The sequence below is a fragment of the Priapulus caudatus genome, unplaced genomic scaffold, assembly GCF_000485595.1.
Source record: "Priapulus caudatus unplaced genomic scaffold, Priapulus_caudatus-5.0.1 Scaffold28, whole genome shotgun sequence".
NCBI lineage: Eukaryota > Metazoa > Priapulida > Priapulimorpha > Priapulimorphida > Priapulidae > Priapulus > Priapulus caudatus.
In genome coordinates this window covers 796,362-823,865 of record NW_014577089.1, presented here as the reverse complement: position 1 = coordinate 823,865, position 27,504 = coordinate 796,362, and the positions used below count along the sequence as shown (strand labels likewise).

Genomic DNA, 27,504 nt, shown 5'->3' with positions numbered 1-27,504 from the left:
TTTTATTTACAGTAACTTTATTGAGTAAAAGCAGTGGTGTTATACATTCTATTTGATTGCTACTTTATGTTATATTGTCAACTTGCCAGCGCGGAGCAGGCATTATTTGTTTAGAGTACGATCTCGACTCATGCTATTGTAGTAAAGTATGTAATCATAATATAATCTATCAGCATTAATCACATTATTATATATGGCTGAACGATGCATCGGTAACACATATACACTATATATCATATATGTGCTCGTTTCGTCATAAATTCATTCAAAAATCACAAGGCACTTTAAAGTGAATACCAAGGCACTTGTGCCGGCCTGGATGCAGTATTTCTGCAATACATGGCCAAATCTAAACAGATATAGAGCAATTCAAATTCAATACTAAATAAACATTCTAAAAAACGTATACCCTGTGTATGTGCGCCTGTTTTGCAATTCAGTTGCATTATAATGAATCGTCACGTTTACGAACAAGATGACATTAGTAACTAGAAAATGTTCCGCAGCAGAAACAGCGCGACCGAGTATTGTAGTATACATGATCTCTCTGTCTCGTCACTCGATCACACTCTCCATCGGATGACATTTCCCGGCTATGATAGCCTTCCTCGCGGCGGCGGACACGGCACACGACCGTGACTGCTACAAAATCTCGAAAGTACTGACTATTGCGCAATCAATGGCCAAAGAAAACAACACATTATTGCACGTGACTTAAGGAGATGATCTAAGACTGATATAGCTAAACACAAGCTGCGCCGGAAGCGCTTACGGGGCGCGCACCGCTCGTTACATTGACTGCGATACTACATCGAACGGTCTGTTCACACGTTACGTCATCACAATATCAATTAATCTTACAATACTAATAAGAAGCCATCGCTAGGAAGACAGATGCCTCATGCAGACTAGCTCTACCCGCATAGCGCTTCTCTCTCGCATGTGTGGCGAAGCGAAAGGTCACAGAGGTAGAGCTATACGTGCAAGCATCTGATAAGCACTAAGGGCGTTGAGCGAAAATCTTGACAATTAAGGCATGTACGCGACGTTCTAACAGATGAAGTACCCTATGACTTATGAACACAACAACGATCAAAGGCACTTGTTAGAACTTATTGAGACGGAATGTAACAGGGGCGCACAATTCTACAACTGATATCAATAGATCTACATGCAGTACGGACGCGCCTACACAGCAACCCTTCGCAACTCAACTGTGTCACGTATAGGTAAGGCACGTGAGGCTAAAGATGACAACTTTTATATCCACTACATTTGACGCTGGTACGCAAGGCGTACGCATCGTCACCCTGTATAGTCGCACTGGACGCGGTTACCCGTACACAATCGTACGTGACGTCACATTTTACGTATAATGTATATTTATAATATATATAAATATATATTGTGGAAGACAGCTTGATTTGTTGCGCTGTTTTTTCGCATTATTCTCGCATAAGCTGTTCAACTAAAATTCCTTAAAAACTTAATAATATACTTCGTGTGTAGTAACAGGGCAATAATCCGTGTACACTGTCTAACACAAACGTGGCATACACATCTACAACGACCCAAACATGCACACACACACGTGCAACACTCGTGATCCTACTACACTCGCAATAAAATTACACATTCAATTCTAATATAATATATATACAACGAATAAACGGACAAACACATTAAAAGACAAAAGTCTGTCAATATAAGGGGTTAAAATAAATTTAGGTAAAATACGGTGTTATACAATAAACATGCTAACTACATATACATAACGGACATGTGATGAGAAAAACAGAACTTTGCGTAAATTAAACAGATGTCGAATATGGTATGCACCCTATTCCGTTAACGTTCGCTGGCTCTACCAACTGACGACGGCGTGATCACGTCGTGCTGAACGCTGAGTTTCTAACATGCGAGGCACGGTGACAACGCTGTGTGTCGGTACTTACTAAAGGTGTGCATAGCAGCGCACGACATTAGCGATGTGAAACACACATGGTAATAGCTGGATTCGAATTACTTCTAACCAGCGCGAATCGCCTAGAATAGGGTGCAATATCGTTACTCAAACTGTTCTGTAAGCAGCGACGTCGTTACTCGATATAAACCGTTTCTGGTTTAGTCGGATGCGCACTACGTTTCCACATGCTTATACTGAATTCAATCAGTCGCCGAAACTCCTGTTGATTCGTTATGGATCAATTGTGATCAAAATTACAGAAACAGTAGAGGCACAAGTACACGTGGGTAATTGATGTACGCAGACCCCGTATAATTATGTGGTAGCGTATACCATGCACGAACAGAAAATTTGTATGTCAAGGAGAAACACAGCCACCTATAGAGATGTTGCGCTATAGAGCGATTTCACTTACGCTTCGCACATGTGCCATTCCCGTTACATTTCGTAAGAGGACGTTTCTGTACATGCTTTACGTAGATCCGATGTGTGGGAGAAGAAAGTGAAGAGCTCGAATCGAGCTATGTGACTGTCATTTAAAATCTAATAGAAATGTGATGAAGCGAATAACATGATATTATGCAATCGATTAGAATCTTACACAACTATACACTCTAGGATGCGGACGCGCGCGGGATAGTAAGTCCACACGTACCGCCTCTCATCTCGGGCATGGCAGTTGCAACTATTACATTGCCAAGCTGTTGAAAACGGTCGACTATTGTGAATTGTAGGCGCAGCATCTGGAACCCGATAGAGCCGAGAACATTTGAAGCATTCATGCATGCTGCAGGATATTTACTATAATATGATGGTTTGACGATAGCGACGGTGTTCAGAAAACATCACAATGTATAGATTTTAGATTTTAACTTGACGGAGGCCAACGTTTTGCCAGTTAAGACTAGAACATTACACTGAATTACTTCCGTTGCACAAGCCACGAATTTCTAACGAACCTTTATCCAAATTTCGTAGGTCCTTGCACCAATTGAGATATGTATATTCATGAAAATGTATAGAAGAGATCAAGTTATTAAACCGACTCGTGTGAAGGACAAAAAATTTTAAATGAATTTGTATGATTAAAGTGGCAGGAACGGAAACGGAATTGTGTTTTAAGTATCACTTTTAGCTGTGATGAAAGCATTGATGACATATCGACGGTTTATTTTCGGACTAGGTTCAATATTGCTGTTGACCGGCAGACATTCCGTGAGACGTGGTTAGGGCGCGAGGGGGCGCCACATATCTTACTTCTCCGCACTTTGGAGCGCTGCCGGCTGAGCACACGACATTTTGCACTTCGTGTAGATCTTACATCGTCATATGACGAGCGTACCTAATGTACTCGACCTGCTTAAAACCTGAACCCCAACCCAGTGTGATAGAAATACTGCCAACCGCAACCTTGCCAACTGTACCGCTACAAAAACGCCACCTACTGTCACCACCCGTGTAACACTTGACACCACATGTCTACCGATTACCGTGAGAAAAGGAAAGCTCGAGAAACAGACAAGTAAAATTGCATAGGGCGAAAGAGAAATAGCTGAAGCGAGAGAAAAAAACAAAGCAACAAAACACGTAACTATAGCATTACCGTGCCTAACTATGTCAAAACCGAACACCTAAAAGTGTACCTTAAGATACCTTAGACCTACCAGCTACTAATATATATATATATATTCATGTAAATATATGTATTATATATTTAGCCAAATATTATACCATGATTCACGGCCTGTATGCGCAGCTGTGCACACGCGTGACAACGACACGCAATTTCGTCGAGCCTGAATATTCAACGTCTCACCGCGACATCTGCTCATGCCTGGCGTTGGAATACATTCCGTTATTATAGCGAGAAATCGTATACTGTAAACACGATTAACACGCCTGCGCGATGAGCACGTCTACACGTGGCACCTAGCGCATCTTTCGATGCCTCGCGCACCCAAAACAAGCCGTACGAGCACTAACTTCACGTCGCCTCACGTGACGTTAAATCTAGTTAGATCTAGTTAGACGTTAAATCTTGTTAGACTCTAGTTAAACCCTTGCTCCTTGCAGGCGGTCCCGTACGTGGCGTGGCGATCTACGCCATGAAGAGCTCGATGTACCGGTTACCGATGTTCTGGCGGTTTTTCTCCTGGATAGAGCGCTCGGCCTCGGTTCTCGACAGGAAGGTCACGTAGGCGTCCCCGCTCGGTCTACCGTCAGCGTTGCGATGCAGTTGCACGCTGTCCGGCTGTACCTGTCCGCAGGATATCACCGTTAGATTAATACTTACTAGCGAGATTCGTTTGCTAAGGAATAGGTGCCGCTACCATACACGCGTTTTTTGTGGGTTCTGAACATGGCTTTCACAACCGGGCTTTTTCGTGACCCCTTTCGGTTTCTCACCCTTCGATGAAGGTATATAGTAAATCGCGTTACGAAAATAGTCAAGAGTCGAAACGAGTAGCTGAGTGCTATCATAGCGCTGACTATTTTTGAACGAATGCCTAACGAATTGTTTAATAGCCCCATGACGGATATTGTTAGTCCAAGGTTGCTTTCCCACTATATAACACACTACGGGGAACCAGTCCTTCGAGTCATCCATCGATCCACACTGTTTAGAAACATCGATAGTAGGCGGAGTGGAAAATGAAGCTCATGGCATCATTAATAATCCTTAGTAATCCGATCAGTCGACTGATAGACAGACGGTAACAACGCGTACGGTAACAGCACGTCCTTTTGTTCGGGTTTTCTTAAATCGCGATGTGCATTAAAGGCGTATAATAATAGCTAAGGGCCCGTTGTCAGAAATAAAATTGGTCTTAAAATTAGTCTTAACATTAACTTTTTCTCTTAGACCGTTGACAGAAACGCTGCCAAGTTACGAGAATGAAAAATCGTAGCAGATTTCCTCATAACAATACGAAACAAAGCGATGTCGACGGTCTAAGAGAAATTGCTAATGTTAAGACTAATGTTAAGACTAATTTTGTTTCTGACAACGGGCCCCGGGTGTTTAATGAATGGCTGCACTAAGGCGTCACTTACTGTGACTTCATTGACTATCCTTTCACTGAGTAAGGATTTCAGGGACTATATAGCTACTAGCTTCACTGGTTGCAGCTTCGATGACTACCGCTTCCCGGGCTGACCGCGTTGCAATACTGGTCAGTGAACAACTCTTCGTCCTACGGCATAATTATGAGCGGATTCTTACCTCGGGGAACCCTTGGAAGAAATTTAGAATGTCTGCCGTCGAGGCGTTAAACGGCAGGCCCCTCATCACGATCACGGTCGGACCGTTGTGCTGGTAATAGCTGGTAGGCGAGACGGGTGGACTCGGATAAGGACTGGGATATGGCCAATAGTAGACTGGGGAAATGTACGCGGGAGCTCGACCTGCCGGACTGAGGGGGCTTAATGGCGAATGCATGGGGATAATTCCTGGCGATTGTGGGATAGCAGCATAGGGATATGTGTATGGCTGAGGCATCAGTGTGTTTCCTGAAATAAAAACGAAATACGTCTTATTATCTACATAGGAATTAAGAAAACGCCACGAGAAGTTCGATGATACACTAACAAACCAAGTGCAATCGAAAGATACATAAAGATTTAGAACTAGTAGTGAACGTATGTCTACTGTTACTAATCATTAAAGATGCAATCTATGATAGACTTGTCTTTCATACACGGTTATCGTTCGTTATGAAACACATTAATGTATTACATAAATGCATAAGTTTATAAAATAATACTGAAGGAATTGTTCAAATTAAGTTCACTGCGAGTACGGCCATTTTATCATATGTGCAGAAGTACGTGACATGTAGTTACGATGTCAGAGTCGAAACAAACTTGCGTGCGGGCAAGCCGGGCCTATCAGACTTGCTATAGATAAAGATGGTTATGACGCTTGTTTTTAGTCAGTGGTTAAAGTGAAAAGGCATAGCAGGGGTGAGGGACACAGCAGTGCCGCAGAAACGGTGGTAAAAGAGGCGATGCCTTACAATCTTTTTGTGAGTCGTAGAAGAATGTGACGGAAGAAGGAAGGAGAAATTCGCGGCGGATCTTAACTACTGCGTTTTAGTTTTTAGTACGTGTGCAGTGCATACCAGGAGACATTAGACCAGCGCGATTAACGAGTACGGGCCCACCCTGTAGAACCACGTTCATGTCGTCTCCGGAGCACTGGAACACCTCAATGTAGCGCTGCTTCTTGCCGATGTACATGTTCTTGTGGTGGCGCTCGGCAGCGCCCATGAACGCCGCATGCTCGGAGCTCATCTGGATGAACGCTTCGCCAGATGGCTGACCCTGAAGAATCACGAGATATTACTATAGGGCCCAGTTTAGCTGAATGTTGGGGGGGGGCAGTAAGATTTAACAGTGCAGGGCCGTAGTTAACGGGGTGAGGGCAAGTGGTGCGATTGCATGCTCACACCCTAGAGAACTGTAGATATTGTTACATGATCAATGACGAACTTCCCACGATCACCTGACCAGAACATCTTGCCCCCTCCCCCCGGCTAAAAGGGCTAGTAACTCCCCCGCAGTGTTACATGCATACGTTTGGATATATCCATGCGTAAATAAGCAATAATAATTTATCCCGAATTTTCTCCCATCTTTTGCTTGCACTCTCGATCATCCTATCTGACAGAATCTTCAGTATGACAAAGACCCAGTTATTGAACTAGAACTGAAACGAAACTCTTGCATGTAAGCGCAATGCCGTCAAGACGCTGAAATTCTTTATCTAGTGATTATAGGTCACGGTGTCTCAATTAGAAACCGATATACGGTCTCGAGTGTGAAACTGACCTGTGCATTGAAGACCATGTGTACACCCTGATACACAATACTCTTCGCGTGCTCCCCGAGAAACTCTAGAATATTCTCGACTCGAGCCTCGAAGGGAAGCCCTCTGAGACGGATGCAGTCCTTGCGAGATCCACTTGTAATGATGTGCTGCGGCATTAATGGCACCTGTGGGACGTTGGTGATCAGAGGAGCCTGTTGTTCATATGTCTTTGGGTCCATCGTTCGGTTCAGAACCTACAAAGCAAGTATTGCGTCATGATAAACGTATTTCAGTTGAGTTCGTTGATACAGCCATTCATCTTTAATGTATTACGTACCAGGATCACAACCAAGACTTTGATGTATATACTTAATATTATTTATTTATTCTAGTATCATCAGAAACAGCATAAGTAGTTAAAACGCCATGAGTCTAAAATGTTGTAACTTTTTAACTGACGAGCCATGCAAAAGTTATGTCATTTTAGACTTTAGTTAGTCATAACTATTTATAGTGCTTCTGACAACGAGACCCCTGCTTACCATCTCCATGGCGATATGACACTTCGATTATCAAATGCGTCTCCGCTCTTAACACAGAGAATACTAAATAAACGCCCCGCTCACACAACAACGGGAAATGCATTTGTCACGTATAGTAATATAAGTATATAAGTCCTGCCAAGAATAGTTTCTAGGCGACAGCTTGCGGTAGTGCTGCTGGGCGAGGGTCTAAATACATGTAATCGAACCTTCTCCTTAATGAAAACAACTGAGTACTAAGCAACAGGTTCCTACTCCCTATAGTGTGCGCGCTTGAGAGATAATAGGTGAACGTGGACAAATAAGTGTTAAGCCCGTTTGTGTTTTGTCTGAGTCTGGCTGTCTGTCTGACTGACTGACTGTCTGTCTGTCTGCCTATCTGTCTGTCTGTCTGTCTCCCTGCCTGCCTGCTTGCCTGCCTGGCGCTCTACCACGCACCCACCCTGCCGCGCACCCAGCCTACCACGCACCCACCCTACCGCGCACCCACCCTACCACGCACCCACCCTACCACGCACCCACCCTACCACACACCCACCCTGCCACGCACTCTCCTTAACACGTACTCGCCCTACCACGCACCCAGCCTACCACGCACCCACCCTACCACACACCCACCCTGCCACGTACCCACCCTACCACGTACCCGCCCTACCACGCACCCGCCCTACCACATACCCGCCCTAACACGCACCCGCCCTACCACGCACCCAGCCTAAATATATACCTTATACGTTTACTATACTTTATACAATTACCTGCTGAACCTCAGCCGTCGTACTACGGAACAGCTCGATGTATCGGGAGCCGATGATTTCTCGGTGTTTCTTCAGCGCCCTGCCGACGTCCTCTTCGTTCGCGAACAGCACGAACGCGTCGCCCGTCGCGCGGCCGTCGGGCTTGTGCACGAACAGAATGCCCTCCTCGCCGTCCATCACGTTACACGGATTCTCACCAGACACGAAAAACGTAATCTGCACATCGACAGACAAGGAAGCTGTGTTATTCCTGCATGAGTAAGCTATACACGCCGGTCGGTCATCGGTTAGCAGTTGGGCTAGCCGCTCGTCAGAGGCACTCAGAGGCACGCAACTGACAAGGGTATTTCGATTTCGTTAGACATTTGGTAACGCATAGAAGTCTTTGCGGGCGCGAAGTTTCGCATTAACTGTATGTGTGGGCCATTTGAGCAAATAATCGTAGGTGAAGCCATTATTGCAGTGGCGTTATTTATAACAGTCTTGCTACAATTTAACAACACGCTGTTCAAGTATTGCAAACTTACAATATCTTTTGCGGAAGTGTCATATGGAAGACCTCGCATTCGCACAATAACCTGAGCCCCTCGGGAAAGGAACGCGGTTGCTTCGTTGTTGTTTCCTGTATTCATGAATAATTATTTGTATAAGTCAAATGACGTGCGCGCTATCCGGCATTGGATGACTGAATCAATGAACTGTTCTGCAATAGATTTAGTCCGAGAATGGGTTAGATAGCGATACAATTAGCCACTAAATTAACTTGATATAGGATATAACCTACTTTAAGTTATCTATTATCATTACTCTCTGAAAGTAGATCATACTATCTTCTATATATTATATCTTGTGAATTTTGCGAAGGTGCTGCTAATATTCGGGGGTGTCAAGAGCTTTGTACGAAAACATCAAACCCATGAATCTTGATCTACTTGCTACGTGGATGACGCATGGTTCTTCGGCTTGTTGGATGCCTACTTAAACGCTAGGCATGCTAACATTTACTTCATAAGCCCGCCGAACTCAAAGGGACTCACCGGCCGCGACGCTGATAAAGTCCTCGCCGGTCGCCTTGTACACCTCGATGTAACGCTGACCGATGTGGTGTTTGTGTCTCTTCAACGCCAGATCTCTGTGCTCCTGATCGATGAATCTCACGAGTGCCTCGCCGTTTCGTCGTCCCTGGGCGCTTAGGCACAACGCGACGCCACCTCTGCATCGACGAAACAGATGAGGATGACGAGGAGGATGAGAATGCACGAGTGCATGGGCACGCGGGTTTGGTGTTATTGGCGGGAGAAGTCATCTGCATTAACGCAATTTACTGTGACCTGTGCTATATTATATCCGGTAAAGTTTAATGTAGAATCATACTTAAAAGTTGAATAAATAAATAAATAAATAAATATTTATGTATACATTCATTCATGAACCACATTAACTTACATAGACGATTGCATATAATGCACGCCCGAAGTGTCATAATGCCAACCAGAAATAATCAAACATTTTAAAAGTACTACCGGCAATGGTTTTCCAGGTAATGTATACAGAACAAACACGAATATCAGTTGCTAGTTAATACAGTCGCAGACCAGTAAAAAACTTATAAAGCATAGAAATAAGCAAAGCGGCTAATAGCTTTGAGACCGGTGATAAACTAGGGAATTTCGTGCTGAAATCCTTCTAGTCATTGGCTGTTGCCGAGTGCTTAAAACTCACTTCATTATATTTAGGCCACGGAAGAACTTGGCGATATCTTGATCGGAGGACTGCCATGGAAGGCCTCTGGCTCTGATCACACAGTTTGTGTCAATTTCCTCGTCCTTTGAGCTACAACATAGTATTGTCGTTTTTATTAGGTATTATAGTATTTATAGTATTATAGTATTTTTGGTTTGTTATTTCCATGTGTAATTTCAAAATATTAGTCGTTCAATCATGCTAAAGTTAATACAGTTTCAGAGAAATGTGTTAACATACTCGGTCTACTATTTCTATGTAACGAAAAAATAATATAGCTGCTGTTTAAGAGTTTACGCATTGCAGCGCAGCTCACAGCTGAATCCTTACGTAAAGATCTTACGTGCATCACACGTGTACAATGCTTTTGAATGCTAGAGGTCAGTAACCTGACGAAAACGCAAAATTCTACATCTATTTGCGCATTACGCATTATCAAGTATATCTCAACTCGGTTGCTCCTGTAAGTACGTTGTGCATTCACCAAAACTTTGACGCTTCCGTAATGTGTACTTTCCGTTTTTACTGGGTTAGTCATAGTTCAAAAACCTGCAATGCGCAAATAACGCACCAACTAACACAGGTAAATCCTTATTGATTTTGTTCTTAGGCTGATTACATATGAAATTTTTTAAATATTTTTTACGTGTACCAGACTATTAAAATTTTTTACGCATTCGTAGATATATATCTATAATGCGACTAGGTGTAACGACAACGAAAGGCATATAGACGAATATACAATACATGCTATAAATATAAATTTCTTTGCGTTTCAGATAATAATCCACAACTAAACAATAGCAATGAATGGCTCACTACTCAGCACACCACGTAGTTCCTGATAAGTTACACGGCTAAATATATATATATATTGCGTTATTTCTGACTGTACGTACATTCTGTATGTCAACCGACGCACCTACAGGTTTAATTGGTTCTGCATTGTGTTGAAGTCTTATTATTACATCGATGAGTACGTTGGTATATAATCTCATCGCGCCCGCAGATAACTAATATTTTATAACACATTTCTATTGGTGTAAGTGCCAAACGATTATCTGCATGGTCTTGGTGGTTCGCGTTGGAAGACTTGACACGAACGATGCGAAATTATACTGGCCGGTTTCCAGGCGAGCCTTGCTCGTGTATAATGGAATGGGGGGCGATACCAAACAGGTTAGAATCTAGCACCGACCGCTCGTGATTGTGCTGCTGGGGGGTGACATTATTAACGATGCATATAACGCCGTCACGTCCTAACAGACTATTATATTAGTGATTTCGCATCAGAGATATAATGTGCAACTTCAAAAAAGTTGAGCCAACTCTTGCTTGCTTATAGTCGTCGACCAAGGCGTTCGGTGTGCTCGTAAACGCAGCGGTAGCCTCCGATTCAGCGACCGTCTAGCGTTTGCGCGTTCAGTCACCCCCAGCGGTCGGAGATGAGACTGTGAAACCAGTTTTGCCAAGGCCACCCGGCGCATCGTTAGCGCCAGGTACGGATCGGCACATCAACTGAGTGCGTCGGGAAAACATTCCCCATGGATCACGATCACGCACGCACGCACGCACGCACGCACGCACGCACGCACGCACGCACGCACGCACGCACGCACACAGAGTTTGCTTGCTATATATACCAGCGACGAGTCGTGATACACTTATTACACATGCGAGCTCGTGAAGTATGCTTCAAAGCAGTGCGGACGCTTTGCAATTTTAATTACCTAGTCATCATTATTCGTCTGTAACGAAATTATGTCCGCAGGCATGTATGGATAGCAACATCGGGGGTGCTTAAGACATAATACAATTATACTTGCATGAGACACGATTCCTCATACGCGACTTTTATATTTAACTGCGACATTAATGAGATTTGCATATTCGAATATGGTACTCGGAAATCGCGACAATCGCTTGGATAAGATGTCAAAGGTAAAGTGGATTGATTTATGCTTCGTGTTTTTTGTCATGGAATGGGATTCATATGAAATAGAAACATCGGTGTACGTAAATATATTCGACGAGCGCTTGTATTTTTGTATACCAGTTATATCCCTGACAGCTGTGGCAGTTCTTGTATGTGAAATAGTGTTAAACCCGAGGATATATATATATATATATATCGCGTCAGCAACGCGTTCAGTCGTTGGAATGTGACTAATACCCTCATACGTTTCATGTTTTACGTGACAACCCCAGAAAACTGGAAAAATTACAGGTCGGTTAGAATAACGTCATAAACCTAAGGTCAGTGAGACAGCTTTATGACAATCGACATACACAGATATAGACTGAAAGGAGATATCCACAGATATACACGGGCTATTGGTAAAATGAGAAACCGGCAAGAAACGGAAGGTCTCCCATTTCGCCAATCTTTTACAAATAGGCGTTAACTGAAACGAATAGGAGAAGGTAGAAATACCCCCCCCCACACACACACACACGGATGGTATAGGCATGATAGAATAATACCGTATCATGTATGTTTCGTGAGTATAGAGACCAGCTCGCGAGTACATGCGCATACATTCAATGCCGTTGGCTATATGGTGACGGATACCACGCCTGTTCAAACCTTTCCGTTTAAACGCGCGCATTAACGCCGTCAGTAGACCCATCCAAACGACACACGTCTTTCAATTTTAACAATTCCAGTCGCGATCGTTCGATATTTTACAACGTGGGTGTTAAAAAAACTCTCCTCGTCACATGGCAATCAAAGGTGTTACTTTACTGAATACAACTATACAGCTATAATCATGTAAATTTTAGTAATAACATTTCTCCCAATACAACTCTCACTTTCACGTTTTTTATTTAATTGCGCGATAATTAAATGACAAAAACTGCCTACATTGCTATCATGGTATAATAATCTCAAATTACAATTGTGAATTTATCATCATCATTATATGCATAATTTCTTGTGTGCATTTCTAGGATAACTTAATAGGATCGCTACTTGCGATAACAGGCGCTAGGGTTATTATCAAGTTACAGCGATCGGTACTCACGTGGTTACAACAATGGAAATACAAACAGGTTAAGCTACATATAATATGAAATGATATGATATGATGTTGTATGAGTTCATACATTAATAGTCTTTTCAACGCACGCACACATACACAAGTGGGTATACGCGCACGTACGTATCCATATACACATCGGCCTCAGTTTAGATAAAGAAAACAAAGAAAACAAACGAAGAAAAAACCGATTCTCACCATAATCCTGCTTCTAGCCGTGCGTTTACCGGCTCCGGATTTTCGAATCTGTGCCCTGCAAAATTATTCAAAACAAATCAATGCGTATACGAATCGCATAGCAAGATGTAAATTATGCATCGACATGATTAGCGTGTAAACGTCCGCATTCTTTCAACGCACACAAGGTAACCGACCGATATTTCAGTTTAGTTCCAACGCTAGATCAACGATTTTGGACATTAAACGTATAAATAGATTGAAATTTCGCAGACGGGACGCATACGCAGTATCGTGCATTTGAGTCTAGCTACCCTCCTGCTGTTTAAATAAAAGAAAATTTCCAAATCGGCGTGTATTCGGCGTGTACAATATAATCACCTTGGCAAGTAGCTTTAGCAGAAACTGCTTTTATTTTCCCTGTTCAATAGAAGTATACGAGATCAAGTGTAGGTAATGTTTCGGTCGCGTATGGCAATATATCAAATATGAACAATAAATTTCGATGCTTAACGCTTTGCTACCAAAATATTTCTTTATAAAGTTTGTATCATCAATTCGTTCTATGCTTCGCGCAGTTGGATATATACAGCCAATAACCGCACTGCTCGTCGGGTTATAGTTGACATGGCGGCGGCCGTGTGACAGTGATTCCTCTACGTTTCTGTTTTGATTTTTATACTGTCTTTTCGCTAAAATCGTATCTGCTTATTCCGTAATCGGAATGCGAGTCCAATCACCACCAAGGGCACTACACCTTGGAGCGTCGCGTAATTTCGCGCACGCGAGAACAAACAAAGATGAGCGTGATATCATCAGCTCATTTGTAACAGCGAATGTTATTGTGCGCGGATGCCGCCGACGCATCAAAACAATGACGCAGTCAGCTATAGCTTCACGTGCAGCTTGATATGAGCGAGCCTCATCTTTCTCGGCCGTAATGACATGCCGCTGTCTCGTGCGGAGCAAAGTGGTTCTTAAAGACCAGACAACCGGGTCGAGGCAATTGCTGCGTACCGCGCGCAGGACAAACCGAGCAATGGTTCGCGCAGTGACAATACAGGAGTCGACGGCCCTTTGAAAAGTGAAGGGCGTACAACGCCTCTGCGTGGCATTTGAGAGGATGCGTGCCCCTGTGTATTGGTATAAGCACGGCGTGTAGCGATGACAAAGACAGGAGAAAAAAGATTGAGCTGTCACGGTTCGTGACTTTCTGGAATCATCTCTCTCGACGGAGCTCGACTTAATCATGGCGGTTGCTATATATAGTCACAGGAATCATATGAATACAGCAACCTGGCTTGATTTTAATGCCAATGTCAATGGCGCACAGCATTCCTGATAAAATACATTGCAACAAGTAGCTTCGCAATTTTCCCAAATGTTATAGACCTTTTGTGGAAGTATGTATAAATTTAAGCAATTATATTACACTATATCCGCCAGCCTGATTGTCTAAAGTTGGTGTCACGACAATGACAAACATTAGTGCTCATAATAACACCAATCGCCATCGTTGTTTTTTCGTTGTCGGAACTTTTAACCACAGAGCATTGTGTGCAGTGGCTCTGCAAATATAAACCACGGTTTCAAAACACGTCTTGTGCCCTATTTGACAATGTCAACAAAGGTGAAAGCCCGAGGATGTAGCTGCGTGAACACTATGGCTCTTTACCGACATACATCTACCATGAATTCATTTCACGCACCAACAGAGTAATGAACAGCAACAAATTCGTTTAAATTTGCAAAGCCTTACCAATAACAATACAAAATATACATAAAGGGATTGGATCATATAGTGAACATGGCGTGTTGCAGAATAAATGATAAAACGTGATCCTATGCCGATAGGTGCGCAGAATAGCTCTCTTCTCGAGTTACAAGCTAACATGAGGAATGGTAGCGGTCAAGAGCAAGACGATATAAAGGAGTGGCTAAAAGGGTTCTATATCTTACCGTCGTGGAGCATTCGCTGTATGATTTTTCCCATCTCTTGGCCATGTCTGATACCGAATTCTGCCGATTCATCAACTTCCAAACCTATATCTGATTTGACGAGTTAAGGTGCAGTATATATTTGTACATTTTTTCTGATAATGACACCTATACCATATAATGTTATTATTATTATTATTATTATTATTATTATTATTATTATTATTATTATTATTATTATCATTATCATCATCATCATCACCGTCGTAGTCCTCGCCGTCGTTCGTTGCTGCTGTTTTACGTATTAATGTAGGCTAATATTAATGTATTTTGTTCGAACTGATTGAAAGATTGCATATGCAATTGGCCCAGCAAGCACGTTTCATGGAGGAAATTCCAGATGTTTGTTGGTTGTTTACACAACTATTCGTAAGTAATTGCGCGCGTTTACCGACTGACCCTCTCCGCGTACAGGAACCACACCATGTGGTCAGATGTCACTTCACATTTCGAGTAACACGAGCCTAAACCAGACTTCCGCTAAACGCACCATCAAACCACCGGCCCAATAATGAGGTTCGGATAATCAAGCAGGATAAACAGAGGGATAATTTTGAGATTTACTGTATTTCGGGATCGCTCCAAACAGCCGTCATTGTAATTGGTCGCCCATTAACCTGGTGCTGGCAAACTCGCGCTGTGTAAGACGGAAATACGGCCAAGTTTGCAAACACCAGTGATTCATCAGAAGACGAGTATTGTCGTCTGGGTGATTAGGACTCACAATGAGTAAATGGTTAAGGGCGGGTGTACTGCCAGCTCCCGGGAGCTACATGTCGTCGTTAAGCCACGTATGGTTATTATAGTCATAGACCGCACACCAGACACGTCAATCTTAACCTTAATTCGTACAACAGGTACCCTACCGCCTATCACAGACAATAAAGCAAGGCGAATGAATGTGCCAGAACAAGTAGTGAAGGGGGTGAACTGCCGTAACAGAACACTGTGGTATAACCCAACTACTATTCATCTTGATCACTTCTCTATGGGTGCCACGCTCGAAATGGCGACGACCATAAACAGTAACACTATTGTCGCCTTGATTATGGAGATCACTTGCATGACAATGCTTCTATTTTCGTTGTCGTCCTGCCCAGGCGCCGACACCGCGCGCGCGGCAGACAGTTTTTCGGCTTTCGCCAACACAAAGGACATAAAGCGTCCCATTGTTTTGACGCAATCAGTTCGTCGGCGAGAAAAAGTGGTCGACGCGAAAGGGAAGCGGCCGCACCATCGCCGGGGTGATTAAACCGGCGCGTTCCGTGCGAGGGGAGCATGCATTCACTATTGTTGCAAGTCGGTCGACGCCGCGGCGGCAGCCTCATTCACATGTCAGCGGCACACGTATGCGCTGCCGTCACGCCGGTGATAGGCATTCACGTCCGATTCCTGTATTTTCATACCAAAAGGTGCAAGAGTAAATTCGCCGGTCCGAGCGCTAATACGTATAGCGGATGTATCAATAACAGCCATTAGGGGTGCATGACGAACATAGGGTTGCACGGTGAACATACGGGTACATGGTGACCGTAATGGTACATGGTGAACATAAGGTTGCATGGTGAACATAAGGTTGCATGGTGAACGTAAGGGTGCATGACGAACATAAGGTTGCATGGTGAAGATACGGGTGCATGGTGAACGTAAGGGTGCATGACGAACATAAGGTTGCATGGTGAAGATACGGGTACATGACGACTAAAAAGATACATAGCGACTATAAGGTTACGTGGTGAACATAAGAGTGCATGGTGAACGTAACGGTGCATAGAGGAACATTATTTTAGAAATCTGCGCGTAGCGAACTCGCCATTCTTTACAACTCAATTAAAGAGTGCGCGTGTATAAGCGAGTACATGGTCTTGTCATCTTACAATGGCTAATCTACTTTTCTCGATGTTGCTTACTAATATGACGGTGCGACATCACTGCTGAACCAGGATGATATTGAAGCGTAGCAATGTAAAGTTTTACGAAAATGTTGTAAAGCTTTAAGAATTTAAATTATGTAAATATAATGAGAGATGCCAAAGGCATATTGTTATATCATTCTAAGAAATTGGTAGCTATGAGTGGCTATTAGTAGCTATTAGCACGTGTATTATATTGCTTGAGCTACAAGCATAATGAGTTATCCTCATGCAAAGATGTTTCGCATATACGTTCTACCCATCTACACCCCATGTACAATACTAGCCTCCAGGTCAGTATATACGCGAAAATTGAACAGCGGGGGCTTTATTAGCGCTATCTCACATTAAACAAGCCGCCATATATTAACTGCTGGAGATCTAAGTTCAACCGATATTTGCATAAAACATTAACACAAACGGTGGCGGGATATTTAACACGACGCCAACACGGCGAAACACGTTATAATAATGACCCTATACACGCAATTTATAATGTGGGCATGATACATATTATTAAACCAATTTCATACTCATTTCGGAGCTTGCTTTGTTAAGCGCCAAACAGGTTGTAATAATAAGTTTAAAAACACTATATACTTAATTTCATGTATCTCGATAGAGAAAGAACAGGGCAAAATCACTGTAGATCCATTCGTGCGGGGGTTCGCCCCGTCGTTACATACGTATACCAAACGAACTGCGTGCACGCGTGCAGTGTATTTCCAATAAGAGTAGGCCCTACCCTGAAGAGATACGTTTAAATCTAGCTGATATGGCGTCTATACTAAGGGAACACGTACCAATCACATCGAATCAACGTAACGCACGTTCGAGCGCCTTTTCATTCATTGCGCAGGCAACGTCCCCGTAGTAAAATATGCACTGATGACAAGCGTGAGGTCTAATAACCCCAGCCGGTCACGCCCCTGACACCAGCAGACGAAGCGCAAATGCATCGAACAGGTTTGCCGGCTATTTAGGTCGTCATCTGTCAGAGACAAGACCAGGGTCGAGCGATGTGTCCACGACAATACGAGGATGAGACCGTCGCAATTTATGGGGTTTAGCGCGGGGTAGGTATCCCCAACAACCTTCTTTTCTGGTTACATTCCGTGGTTTTCTCTTAGGAGAACCTGTATAAATATACATTAATTACCTAGCAGCGACAACTGAGACAGAGACGTCGAGACTAACAAAACACAGTTGTGATTGGTTCGCGGTACCTGTGGACAGTTAAACTCGCTGTCTTGATATAGTCATTAAGACAGTGAGACAGCATCTTGTCAGTTGGAAATATATGGCCCTTGTTGCCTCTCAGGTACAAGTCACAATTGTATGGTCGATGCCCGCAGATTCCGGATAAACCTCTAGAGCTCGGACCAGGGACACGGGATAATTAACAAAACTCATCAGAATAATTGGCGTAAATGAACGTATAGCTTGGTAAATTTGTACTCATCTAGCAAAAACGTTTGCTCTGGAAAATATACTTGAACTCCATTCGATATACAACACGGGGTATAATATTAATCTTGAGGCAGCTTAAAGATGAGAATTTCAATTGTCAAAACAAATTTCGTATATAATCTTTATACATCCTCACGTGAGCAATCTACGTAGATTTTACTAATTCACGCAACAGAGCGCGCGTGTATTCTGCAGTAACGACAGCTGTTACTATACGCATATGTCATTAAACACAATACATATATATACGCGCTACTACTTGGCGCGCGATTTTTGACAGTACCCACATGGCTCTGACCCGATGCTACTTGCATTTAATAACCCAAATGTGTACATATCTAACACATTCTCCGAGAAAACCTGTTGCACGCGTCTGCACTTGATACACAATTTGGGCAGACAGGGTAGACACTGTGGTGATTGTGATAGGGTGACAGCTTGACGTTTCATCAATTAGGCTAGCGCATGCATTGTTAATACTTGTCCTGGTGTGTTTTATGCGTGCCAATGCAACTTTGCATGCGGCGCAAATAATTAGAGATAGATGGGAAGTATGGGAAAGCGAGAGACAGAGAGAGCGACAAAGTGAAAGAGACAATACATTATGGCCACGGATGTGATGGAGAACGACTAATAAAGGTGAGGGAAGGGTGAGCGGGGATGGATAAAGTCAGGAGTGAATAATAATAGATCTATTATTATTCACTGCTGGTAAAGTCTATGCGCGCCAGTAGTCGGTACAAATCGTATGCGCTACAATTACGTACACAAACACAATTACCGTGGCCTTGCTAGTAGTTACACAAGTATTTCAGATGTGACCAGGTACCTCTCATCTCGTTTCAAGCTTTTAACTACGAACAGCTAGCACACACACACACTGGTTCCTCGCCCTGCATGTAGCCAGCATGAGGTGTCACGATTCAGTGTCTGCGAAAACAAAAGCCGGTAGAACATAGAGACGCCAGCGTATACTGTTGTTATTACGACTTATTAAACTATAATGTCGTGCAAATATAGACAAGGGGGTTTCGTGTCTCAGTGAATCATGCGGCAGCTTGCCGACACAAGAGACTCATTGATCGACTTGACCCGTAAGTGCTACACCTACAGACGGCAACACATGCAAATGTAAACAAGTGTTATCTAATTACTCACAGAACGAGATAGATTTAAATTGAAATATTTATCAGGGCGACGAAATAAGGTGTTCTTATAACTTGAGAAGGTGGGAACTCGATCAGTAATGACACTTTGGTCGCGGAACCTTTTAATGTTTTATACAAACGTCGTGGAGTTCAACATTACGTCACCTATGTCACTCACCAGTACGTGATCACGCCTCCACTACATAGCTGATTGTATCAAGAGCGTATAAAAAAAAAAGGAGAGCGTACAACGGTGAAATGGTGAAATCATGTTGCAGTATTAGTCGAATAAAGAAACTTTGCCGAAGTTTCCCGAAGTTATCTCAAAGCGAGAGACAGTCGCAGTTAGCACTAATCTCGCTTCGGTTTTCAGAGAAAATACCAGATTTTCACCGCTCATCAGCTCAGCGTAGGAGCATCGGAGGGACATGCGGTTTGTTTTATATTAACAAGGTAGGACAGCTGATCAATATTACTGCAAAGAATCGTCAAAATTTAGTCGTTAGTTAAATTTATTAATTTGATTAATACTGCAACATAGTTTCAGCATTTCACCGTTGTACGCTCTCCTTCTTTGTACGCTCTTGGTTGTATGCAGAAACACATGCATATAAGAAATTACGCCTGGAATTTCGAGTCATTATTGCCTCTTGCTTTTTGCCGATACTATCCGCCACATAACGAAAAACATGGAGAGAAAAGATGTGACTTGTTCATTCAATTCTAATAGGGAATTGAAACCTGGCTTGATAGATATAATCGTTATAGTAGTAATAGATATTCGCTTTACATGCGGTGCACGCGTTTGTGAGCACTTTGATGAGAATGCCAACGGCCAAAGTAACTCAACCTCAACCCGAATAGAAAACGTGCTCGTTCGTCCGCTAATTCGCCGCGGATTAATATCACATGGATTCTAAGCAGAGAAATCGCCTAATATCCTCGTCTCCTACGCCAGACAGGAACAGAGAATCTGTGCAATTTACTACTCGTACTATTCATCGGACACGCACGATTGCGATGGAATCTTCGATTCAACCATCTAATGTCAACTTCGATTGATTTCAAACGCCCCTTGGCTACTATCGTACATCGAAGGTAATTTTGTTCCCAGATACGTAATTTTGTTACGTATATGTTACAGAATACGTGTCCGCGCATAAATAAAGCGTATCAAGTAAATGCCATGATGTATTTAAGAATCACAAATGGAATTGCAGAAAAACGATTTTATGTAAGCCTATGATACAATATAATCAGGAGTGTCATAATATAGACGTACAGTATATAATCTAGATATATGTTGATAGTATGACACTCCAGATATAATGTTAGATTTAGATATATATATATATATATATATACATATCTATATAATACACTTTCTCACACCCAAAAAGGATACAATCTAACATGTCCTTAACGCAGGAGACATCTTCCACCTGGTGGTAGAATTTCTTAAATTCTTTTCTCAGGTCGAAGAAGCTGTAGAAATAGGGAGGGAGTTCGACATTCTTGTTGCCAGCCTCTGGATGCAGACATTGCCTGAAATGCAGCTGACCGTCTGTGACGAAGTGGAACGAACCGCCGGCATCTCCATGCAGCTTCGTCCGGGCAAACTGGTCGAACTAAAATTAAGAACACGACAGAAATCATAAATGTGCATGTGCTGGTCACCGCTGGTACAGCGAAGCAGTATAATCATGACCAATGTAATATTTGCTGATGGTAGCGTGTTATGTGAGGCGTTATGTTGTGCATGTATGTGGGAAAAATACTACATATAAGTTGAAATATAAAAGCTGGAGTATAAATATTAATACTGACTTCAGTATAACACTCGCCCCTTGTAGGCCCCCTACACTGATGTACTATGCTCAAAACATAAAAATGATAACAGTTTTAATATCGATATTCGGCATGACATTGCTATTGAAATATTATCAAGAGCATATAAAGAAGGATTATTTATATACTCTTGATATTATGAGTACATCATTATATTATCGCAATGAACGTACAGGATATGAAGTTCAGCAGTAACAGTATAAAAAGTTTTACATATACTGGCTGTTATTTATCAAGCGATAGCATTACGGCTAGTCCTGTATTGGTTTGACTAAGTGTGTTTATTTAGTGTTATGTTTCTTCTAATGTTTGCATTGTGGCCGCACAACAAAGCATTCCCGGAAGTTCGGAATTCGCGAGGTGTACCACTATTGAATTTCAGCAAAATGAGGTTTATTTCTTGCTAAAAAGCAATCAAATAGTTGCACGATTATACTAATTTCGATTCTACGTTATTTACAGAACGAAGGATTTTAAATTTACGTATAGCATTGCTCTTTTACACCGCCTAAGGCAGAACCATGCATGGCTGGAATAAAACTTTACAGTTAATTTCCCGCTAATACGTGACGTTTTATGCAGACAAATCTGCCCATGCCAGTCTCCATTAATCAATCGGCACACTGCATGGTTTGACAACGCTACCGATAGGGAGTGTACGACCTGCAGTCGAAAATGAAAGATGGACGTTTGTGTGTGCGCACGCGTTAGGGGTAGGGGTGATTTGAACCCAAGGGCAAGTCTAAATTGACTACACCTACACGCACACACGCACGCACACCTACAACCACACGCGCGCGCAACACACAGGCGTCTTCATATCTCAATAGTGCGCTCTAAGTGCGTTTCAAAGCGAAAGGTATTCTATATGTTAAACACTAGACTTATTTAGTGGTCTCAAAAACTACGTCGCATTCAAAGGACGCGTGCATAAACCAAATTTATTGCGTATCGTGTATATTACTTAGCTATGCCTAAGTCCTGCATACAACTTCTTGAGAATACCTGGCTTTTAATTATCGTATGCGCGCATATACACATGAGAATTAAGGGACCTATGACTCGTAGCCAGTGGAAATATATAGAGTTCCATCTTAAGTTCTGAATTTCAGTTCAAATTTGTAATTTAATTGGTTTATAAATGGAACCTTTTACTGACAAGTGAACGTTAACAGTGCTGCATGAGGCGAAAAAAAGAAAGGCTCAACAACGAAATACAAGAAGATGCACTTTTTACACGGACTGTGCGATAATTGGCCAGATAAATTGAACGAAATACCTTATTTAAAATGCACACAAGCAATCGACTGTAACTTGCAATGCAAATTAAATGGGTCGAATAATAATATTTGAACAATATGTGTTATATTATATCTGTTTAATATAATGACGAGCACGAATTTTTTCCGCACAAGCTCCTGCGGTGTAGAGATAGCTGCGTTGCATCAACCAGAGAATATTCGACTGTAAATGAATCAGTTGATGTGACTGTTGAGACCTTGGTGAGAATAGAACTTCAGCGCATGATCGACAATGAATGCGAAACTGTGGAAATGGCGAACCAAGCGCCGGCGGGCATTTTGGAGAATGCGCCTAGCAAATACGCTACCTGTTCTGTCAGAAGCAACATGTCGCTGCTAATCACCGTACGACTTTGCAGCTCAGTCATATCACTATTCCTACAGCTATAACATCACACAGTGGGTCATCCTCCGTCGAATAGTGACGTATAATCCGAATAATTATCAAAATAATTTGAATAAATCTAGAGAATATCTTGTCACCCGGATGCACGCCCATACGACCCACATATCGATATCTGCTTCACTACTCGAAGAGCCAGTGTATTTCTGTTATGTATTAATTCTATACTATGTCTGTTATGTACTGCACTGAAGATTTAAGCCTGTGTTAATGACACGCCGATATGACAGGTGACACGAAATAAGATGAAACAGACCTTTTTGGGTTTTTCCTATTAGTAGATTTAACTCGTAACTCCTATTTAACATCGTATAGTATAGTACATCCTATACGTATTATGAGTCGATTATCATGGTCGTGCTAAACCAATCATGTTGGAATAGTGGAGGAAGTGTACTCAAATAACGGCTGTTGATAAGGACAGTAGCCTACGTACAACGAAAACAGACTCGTTTCTTCGTACTCTCTTCAGCTCTGCGCCATAGTCACGACGATACAGGTTCTGCTATATATGCACGCTGAAGATTCGCGAACACGACTACAGGAACGCTGCGATCGGCTGCTCCCGCAACCCTTACTCTGCGCAGCACAATAATGCCACATTCCACATAGCAGCCGATCAGCTAGATCTACCCGCGTAGTAAGTAACATGTTATGCAGCGACGAGCTCGTCTACAAGGGTAGACGACCCGACACTAATTACCTGTTCTAGAACTTGTTCGAGAGGCTGTGCGCTCTTTATAGCATTCTCTTGCAGGCCTGTCTGTTGTCTGCAGTCCTCGGTCAAAATTACATCGTTAATGTCAGCAGTCTGTGGTTTGACGTATGAATGCTGAACTGCCACCACCTGCGAGGCAAGAAAATAAATGTTTACTAATCGAACATTCGACGTAAAAAAATATTCACGGTTATAACAGTTATAATCCAATGACTCCAGTTACGTGCTACGCCTACGAGAACCGCGACCCGACATGTCCGGACCGTCCAAGGAAAGGACACTCGATGATAGATGGCCTAGACACAACACATGGCGGATATTTGTTCGCGTGCGAAGATATGACGTGACACAGATATATTAGTATGACGATCTGCGACGAGAGTGAACGGGTAACGGGTCGCCGTTTGAGATTTATGTTTTATCGTTTATGTTCCTAGCCGACGTTTATTTATATATTAGACGAGCATTTTCTCTCTCTCTTTTCTTCTCTCCTCTAGAGCTCTTTTCTCGACGACACGCAGCGGAGAACAATTAAACCATAAAAACAAGTGGGATGAATAAGGCGGGACTCTTTCACTCTATAAGATTCTATAAAAATAAAACTGGTTTACAGTTTCACGAACGCTCGCGCGAGCAACGCGGCGGCATATGCTGCGCTGGCGGCTTGCAAGTCATTATCGCCTATAACGCTCCGGCTCAGCTACTTACGAAATTCAGAAAATGTTCTCAAGGATGCGAGGAGTAAAACTTAAGTTTGATGCAACATGCTTAGTCACGCCCCGAGCATTGCGATGCTACAAGCTGTCGCCTTGATGACGAATGCGCGTCGCGTTACAAGCTGTAGTACGCGTTTATGTAGGCGGGTTGGAACGAACAGACAAAGCTGACGCCGTGTCGCATATGTAATAAGCTATAATGAGACGCAACTATACAGAATATATATATATATATATATATATATATATATATATATATATTCCGTTTCCTTCTGAGAGCGTGTTCCGCCTGTGCGTACAAGCGCTATAGTCATGCGACACACAGCAACGCGTGAGTTGTCGGGAGCCGAGTAGGGCGGCATTGTCTAAAGCATAAACGCCGTCAACAAACGGACAGGCTCCGGGCGATCTAAAATAAAACCGCCTCGCTTTATGCTTCATCTAAAACGAAGTTTTATATATACGCTTTCACCACGCTGCGCTGCAACAGCCCATGTCTAATGGCGAGGAGCAGTCGGACTATAGAGCCTCGTTGTAAGCTCGCGCGAAGCAACAGGTGACAGCAGTTGCTCGAAACAGGTTAGGGAAACACGAGGGCGCAAATAAATGCATATAACACCCAGGGCGATCGCCGTAAATAAACGCTACAGGTTGACAGCACTCGGTGGCAACATCCGTCTGCGCAGTTCGCCAGCGATAATTATAAAGAGTGTATGCAGGTAATTTGTCCACCGCGCCTGCATCGTAGGGCTCCATCAGTCAAGCAACACTGTGTATTTACTACATACATGTATATAATATATATATATGGAGACGAGCGTGAGTCATCGTGGACACGGTAGCGCTGCGACACCAGCAATATGCTGGCACCACGAGACGGCACTTTCGCGACACAATGCCACGCCATTTGAGAGTTTGTATGACGCGATGTATTGTGCATGCCGTGATCGGGGCGGATGCGGTCTGCGATGGTGGTAGGAGATTCTCCGCGCAGGAAGTAGACAGACTATCTCGCTTTCATGTTTTCACACCATGCTGGAATCCCCTTCTTCTCTCTCTCTCTCTCTCTCTCTTTCTCTCTCTCTCTCTCTCTCTCTCTATATATATATATATATATATTGTACGATTTGTACGGGTTGCTCAATCATTATTACGATGGAAATTGTGCCTAATATATATATTATGTTAAATGCTATGACAAAGGAGAAAACGCGCACGCTAATTATCTTTTAAATCCTCGAGCAACTATTTTTCGACACGTAAACGGCAGTGTACAGTTGCCGAGTAAATTTGTATATTTCATTACTAATAATTTAATTACTAAACTTAACTTACTAAATTTGAATGTATCGTTATTAATGTATTATCTTACTGAATCGAAATTACGATCACATTTCGATTCTCAGTTTTGCTATAGGGGGATATGTATGCGTGTATAGGTAGGTATATGCGGTCTGGTGCAATTGGCGGTTTGCCGCGTCCCTGCGAATGCGCGTGCACCCATGCCTGTGCGCTGTGCTGTAGACCTACAATTTGCACGGTACAGTAAACCCAGTGTATTTAAACACAAATACCCGAGCGAAACGGGCTTTCCCTTTTCAGCACCTTTGTGCCGTCCACTGACACTGCTTTTAAAGGACGACGAGGAGGGGTCGCCCTCGATTTTCCCGCTTGGCGTCCAGATTCTCGGAGAAAACTAGATCAACTTTTGCCATTCGATTTCCGACGCACAAGTCGTTCAGGCAGGTCATTTCCAGACGCAGACATAAGGGTTCAACATAAAGCCGATGAGGGTGTGGGGCAGTGATGCACGGCGCTCGAACAAGTCCGCCCACTTTCTCACAACCGCTATGCAGTGAGGTGCGCCGTACAGGTGTGATTATATTTATAGCCGTGCATTTCGTTTACATATAAATCGATCATCGATAAATTGCTCGAAGATCGGCTAGAAATATTATATATATATATACACACACGCACGCACAAGCCCGCACGCACGCGCGCGCACGCACACACACACACACACACACACACACACACACACACACACACACATATATATATTATATATATATATGTGATGTGTGTGTGTGGGGTGTGTGTGTGTGTGTGTAGTAGGGTGCGGTGAATTCGCTGGGGAGATATGGCAGATCGGATACGTTTTTCTAGTAGGAACGAATGGAGCAATTTTAATGAACAATGATTTTAATGAAAATAACTATGGCTCATAACATGCAGCCACAGTCCTGAAGGTGACACTGCCAAAATTATATTAGATATTCTGCTTCCCGAATAATTACAAAACAAATCCACCTCCACCCATTGTCAACCTTTGGCTAATTAACCCGTCGGGTGCGAAGCAGTGATATAACGTAATAGCAGAACGACTCTCAGAATTCACTCGCACCTGTTGAGAACAGATATCCGGAAAGCACCTATTGAAGGTGACATGCATGTATGTGAGTACACACCTGCTCGTGGCATGCACAGCCTATATATGTTTGCGCTCTCTACTTCGCTGGAACAGACATGTACGTACAGCGTTATCAAGAACCCCCTACCCCGACGAGAAGATCAAACCAACAGTGTCATCTTTTTATTCGAACGTCGATCGACTTACCTTGTTGTTAGCTATGTCTATCACTAACCACACCAGTAGAACGATCTCTTCTTCGTCGGCTCCAAGATTTTCGTCGTTTTGTCCCGAAGTTGCACAGTAAAAGACCACCAGGTACGCCGCCGCTGCCATAATGCTACCAAAATCTCAGTTTCCTATTCACCAAGACGAGAATACAAGACACCCACACACAACTTCCACCAACAGTGACTGTGTAACTAGTTTGTGTGCCAGTGATCGCACGCTGTTGTCATTAAAACGTCTAGCATAGGGGCACAGAGAGGTACAGTGCATTACGCGTACCTGCCCTCGCCATTGGTCGAAAGTACGATACA

The 27,504-nt window shown here is 43.0% G+C and overlaps 1 protein-coding gene across 2 annotated transcripts; it reads right to left on the bottom strand.

The window, feature by feature from the left end:
* Nucleotides 1-27,500, bottom strand: LOC106815191 (epithelial splicing regulatory protein 1-like). Of its 2 annotated transcripts, none has more exons than XM_014819629.1 (13): nucleotides 27,173-27,500; nucleotides 23,822-23,965; nucleotides 20,972-21,194; nucleotides 14,997-15,086; nucleotides 13,059-13,113; nucleotides 9,799-9,909; nucleotides 9,114-9,289; nucleotides 8,604-8,698; nucleotides 8,077-8,292; nucleotides 6,797-7,030; nucleotides 6,130-6,289; nucleotides 5,190-5,476; nucleotides 1-4,223 (listed from the first exon to the last, which is right to left on the bottom strand). In XM_014819629.1, the coding sequence occupies exons 1-13, from the start codon at nucleotides 27,299-27,301 to the stop codon at nucleotides 4,065-4,067; spliced, it is 2,079 nt and encodes a 692-aa protein (XP_014675115.1). In that variant the 5' UTR covers nucleotides 27,302-27,500; the 3' UTR covers nucleotides 1-4,064. The 2 variants fall into 2 exon arrangements, with proteins under 2 accessions (XP_014675115.1, XP_014675108.1); XM_014819622.1 differs by having other exon boundaries at nucleotides 6,088-6,289; nucleotides 27,173-27,496.
* Nucleotides 27,501-27,504: the final 4 nt, after the last annotated feature.

Coding starts and splice junctions, on each gene's coding strand:
- LOC106815191 (XM_014819622.1), bottom strand. CDS start 27,301: ATGGCAGCGGCGGCGTACCTGGTGGTCTTTTACTGTGCAACTTCGGGA. Junction 9,290..9,798: donor CGTGGCCTAAATATAATGAA/GTGAGTTTTAAG, acceptor TCGTCGATGCAG/AGGTGGCGTCGCGTTGTGCC. Junction 7,031..8,076: donor CGACGGCTGAGGTTCAGCAG/GTAATTGTATAA, acceptor CTTGCTTTGTAG/GTTCTGAACCGAACGATGGA.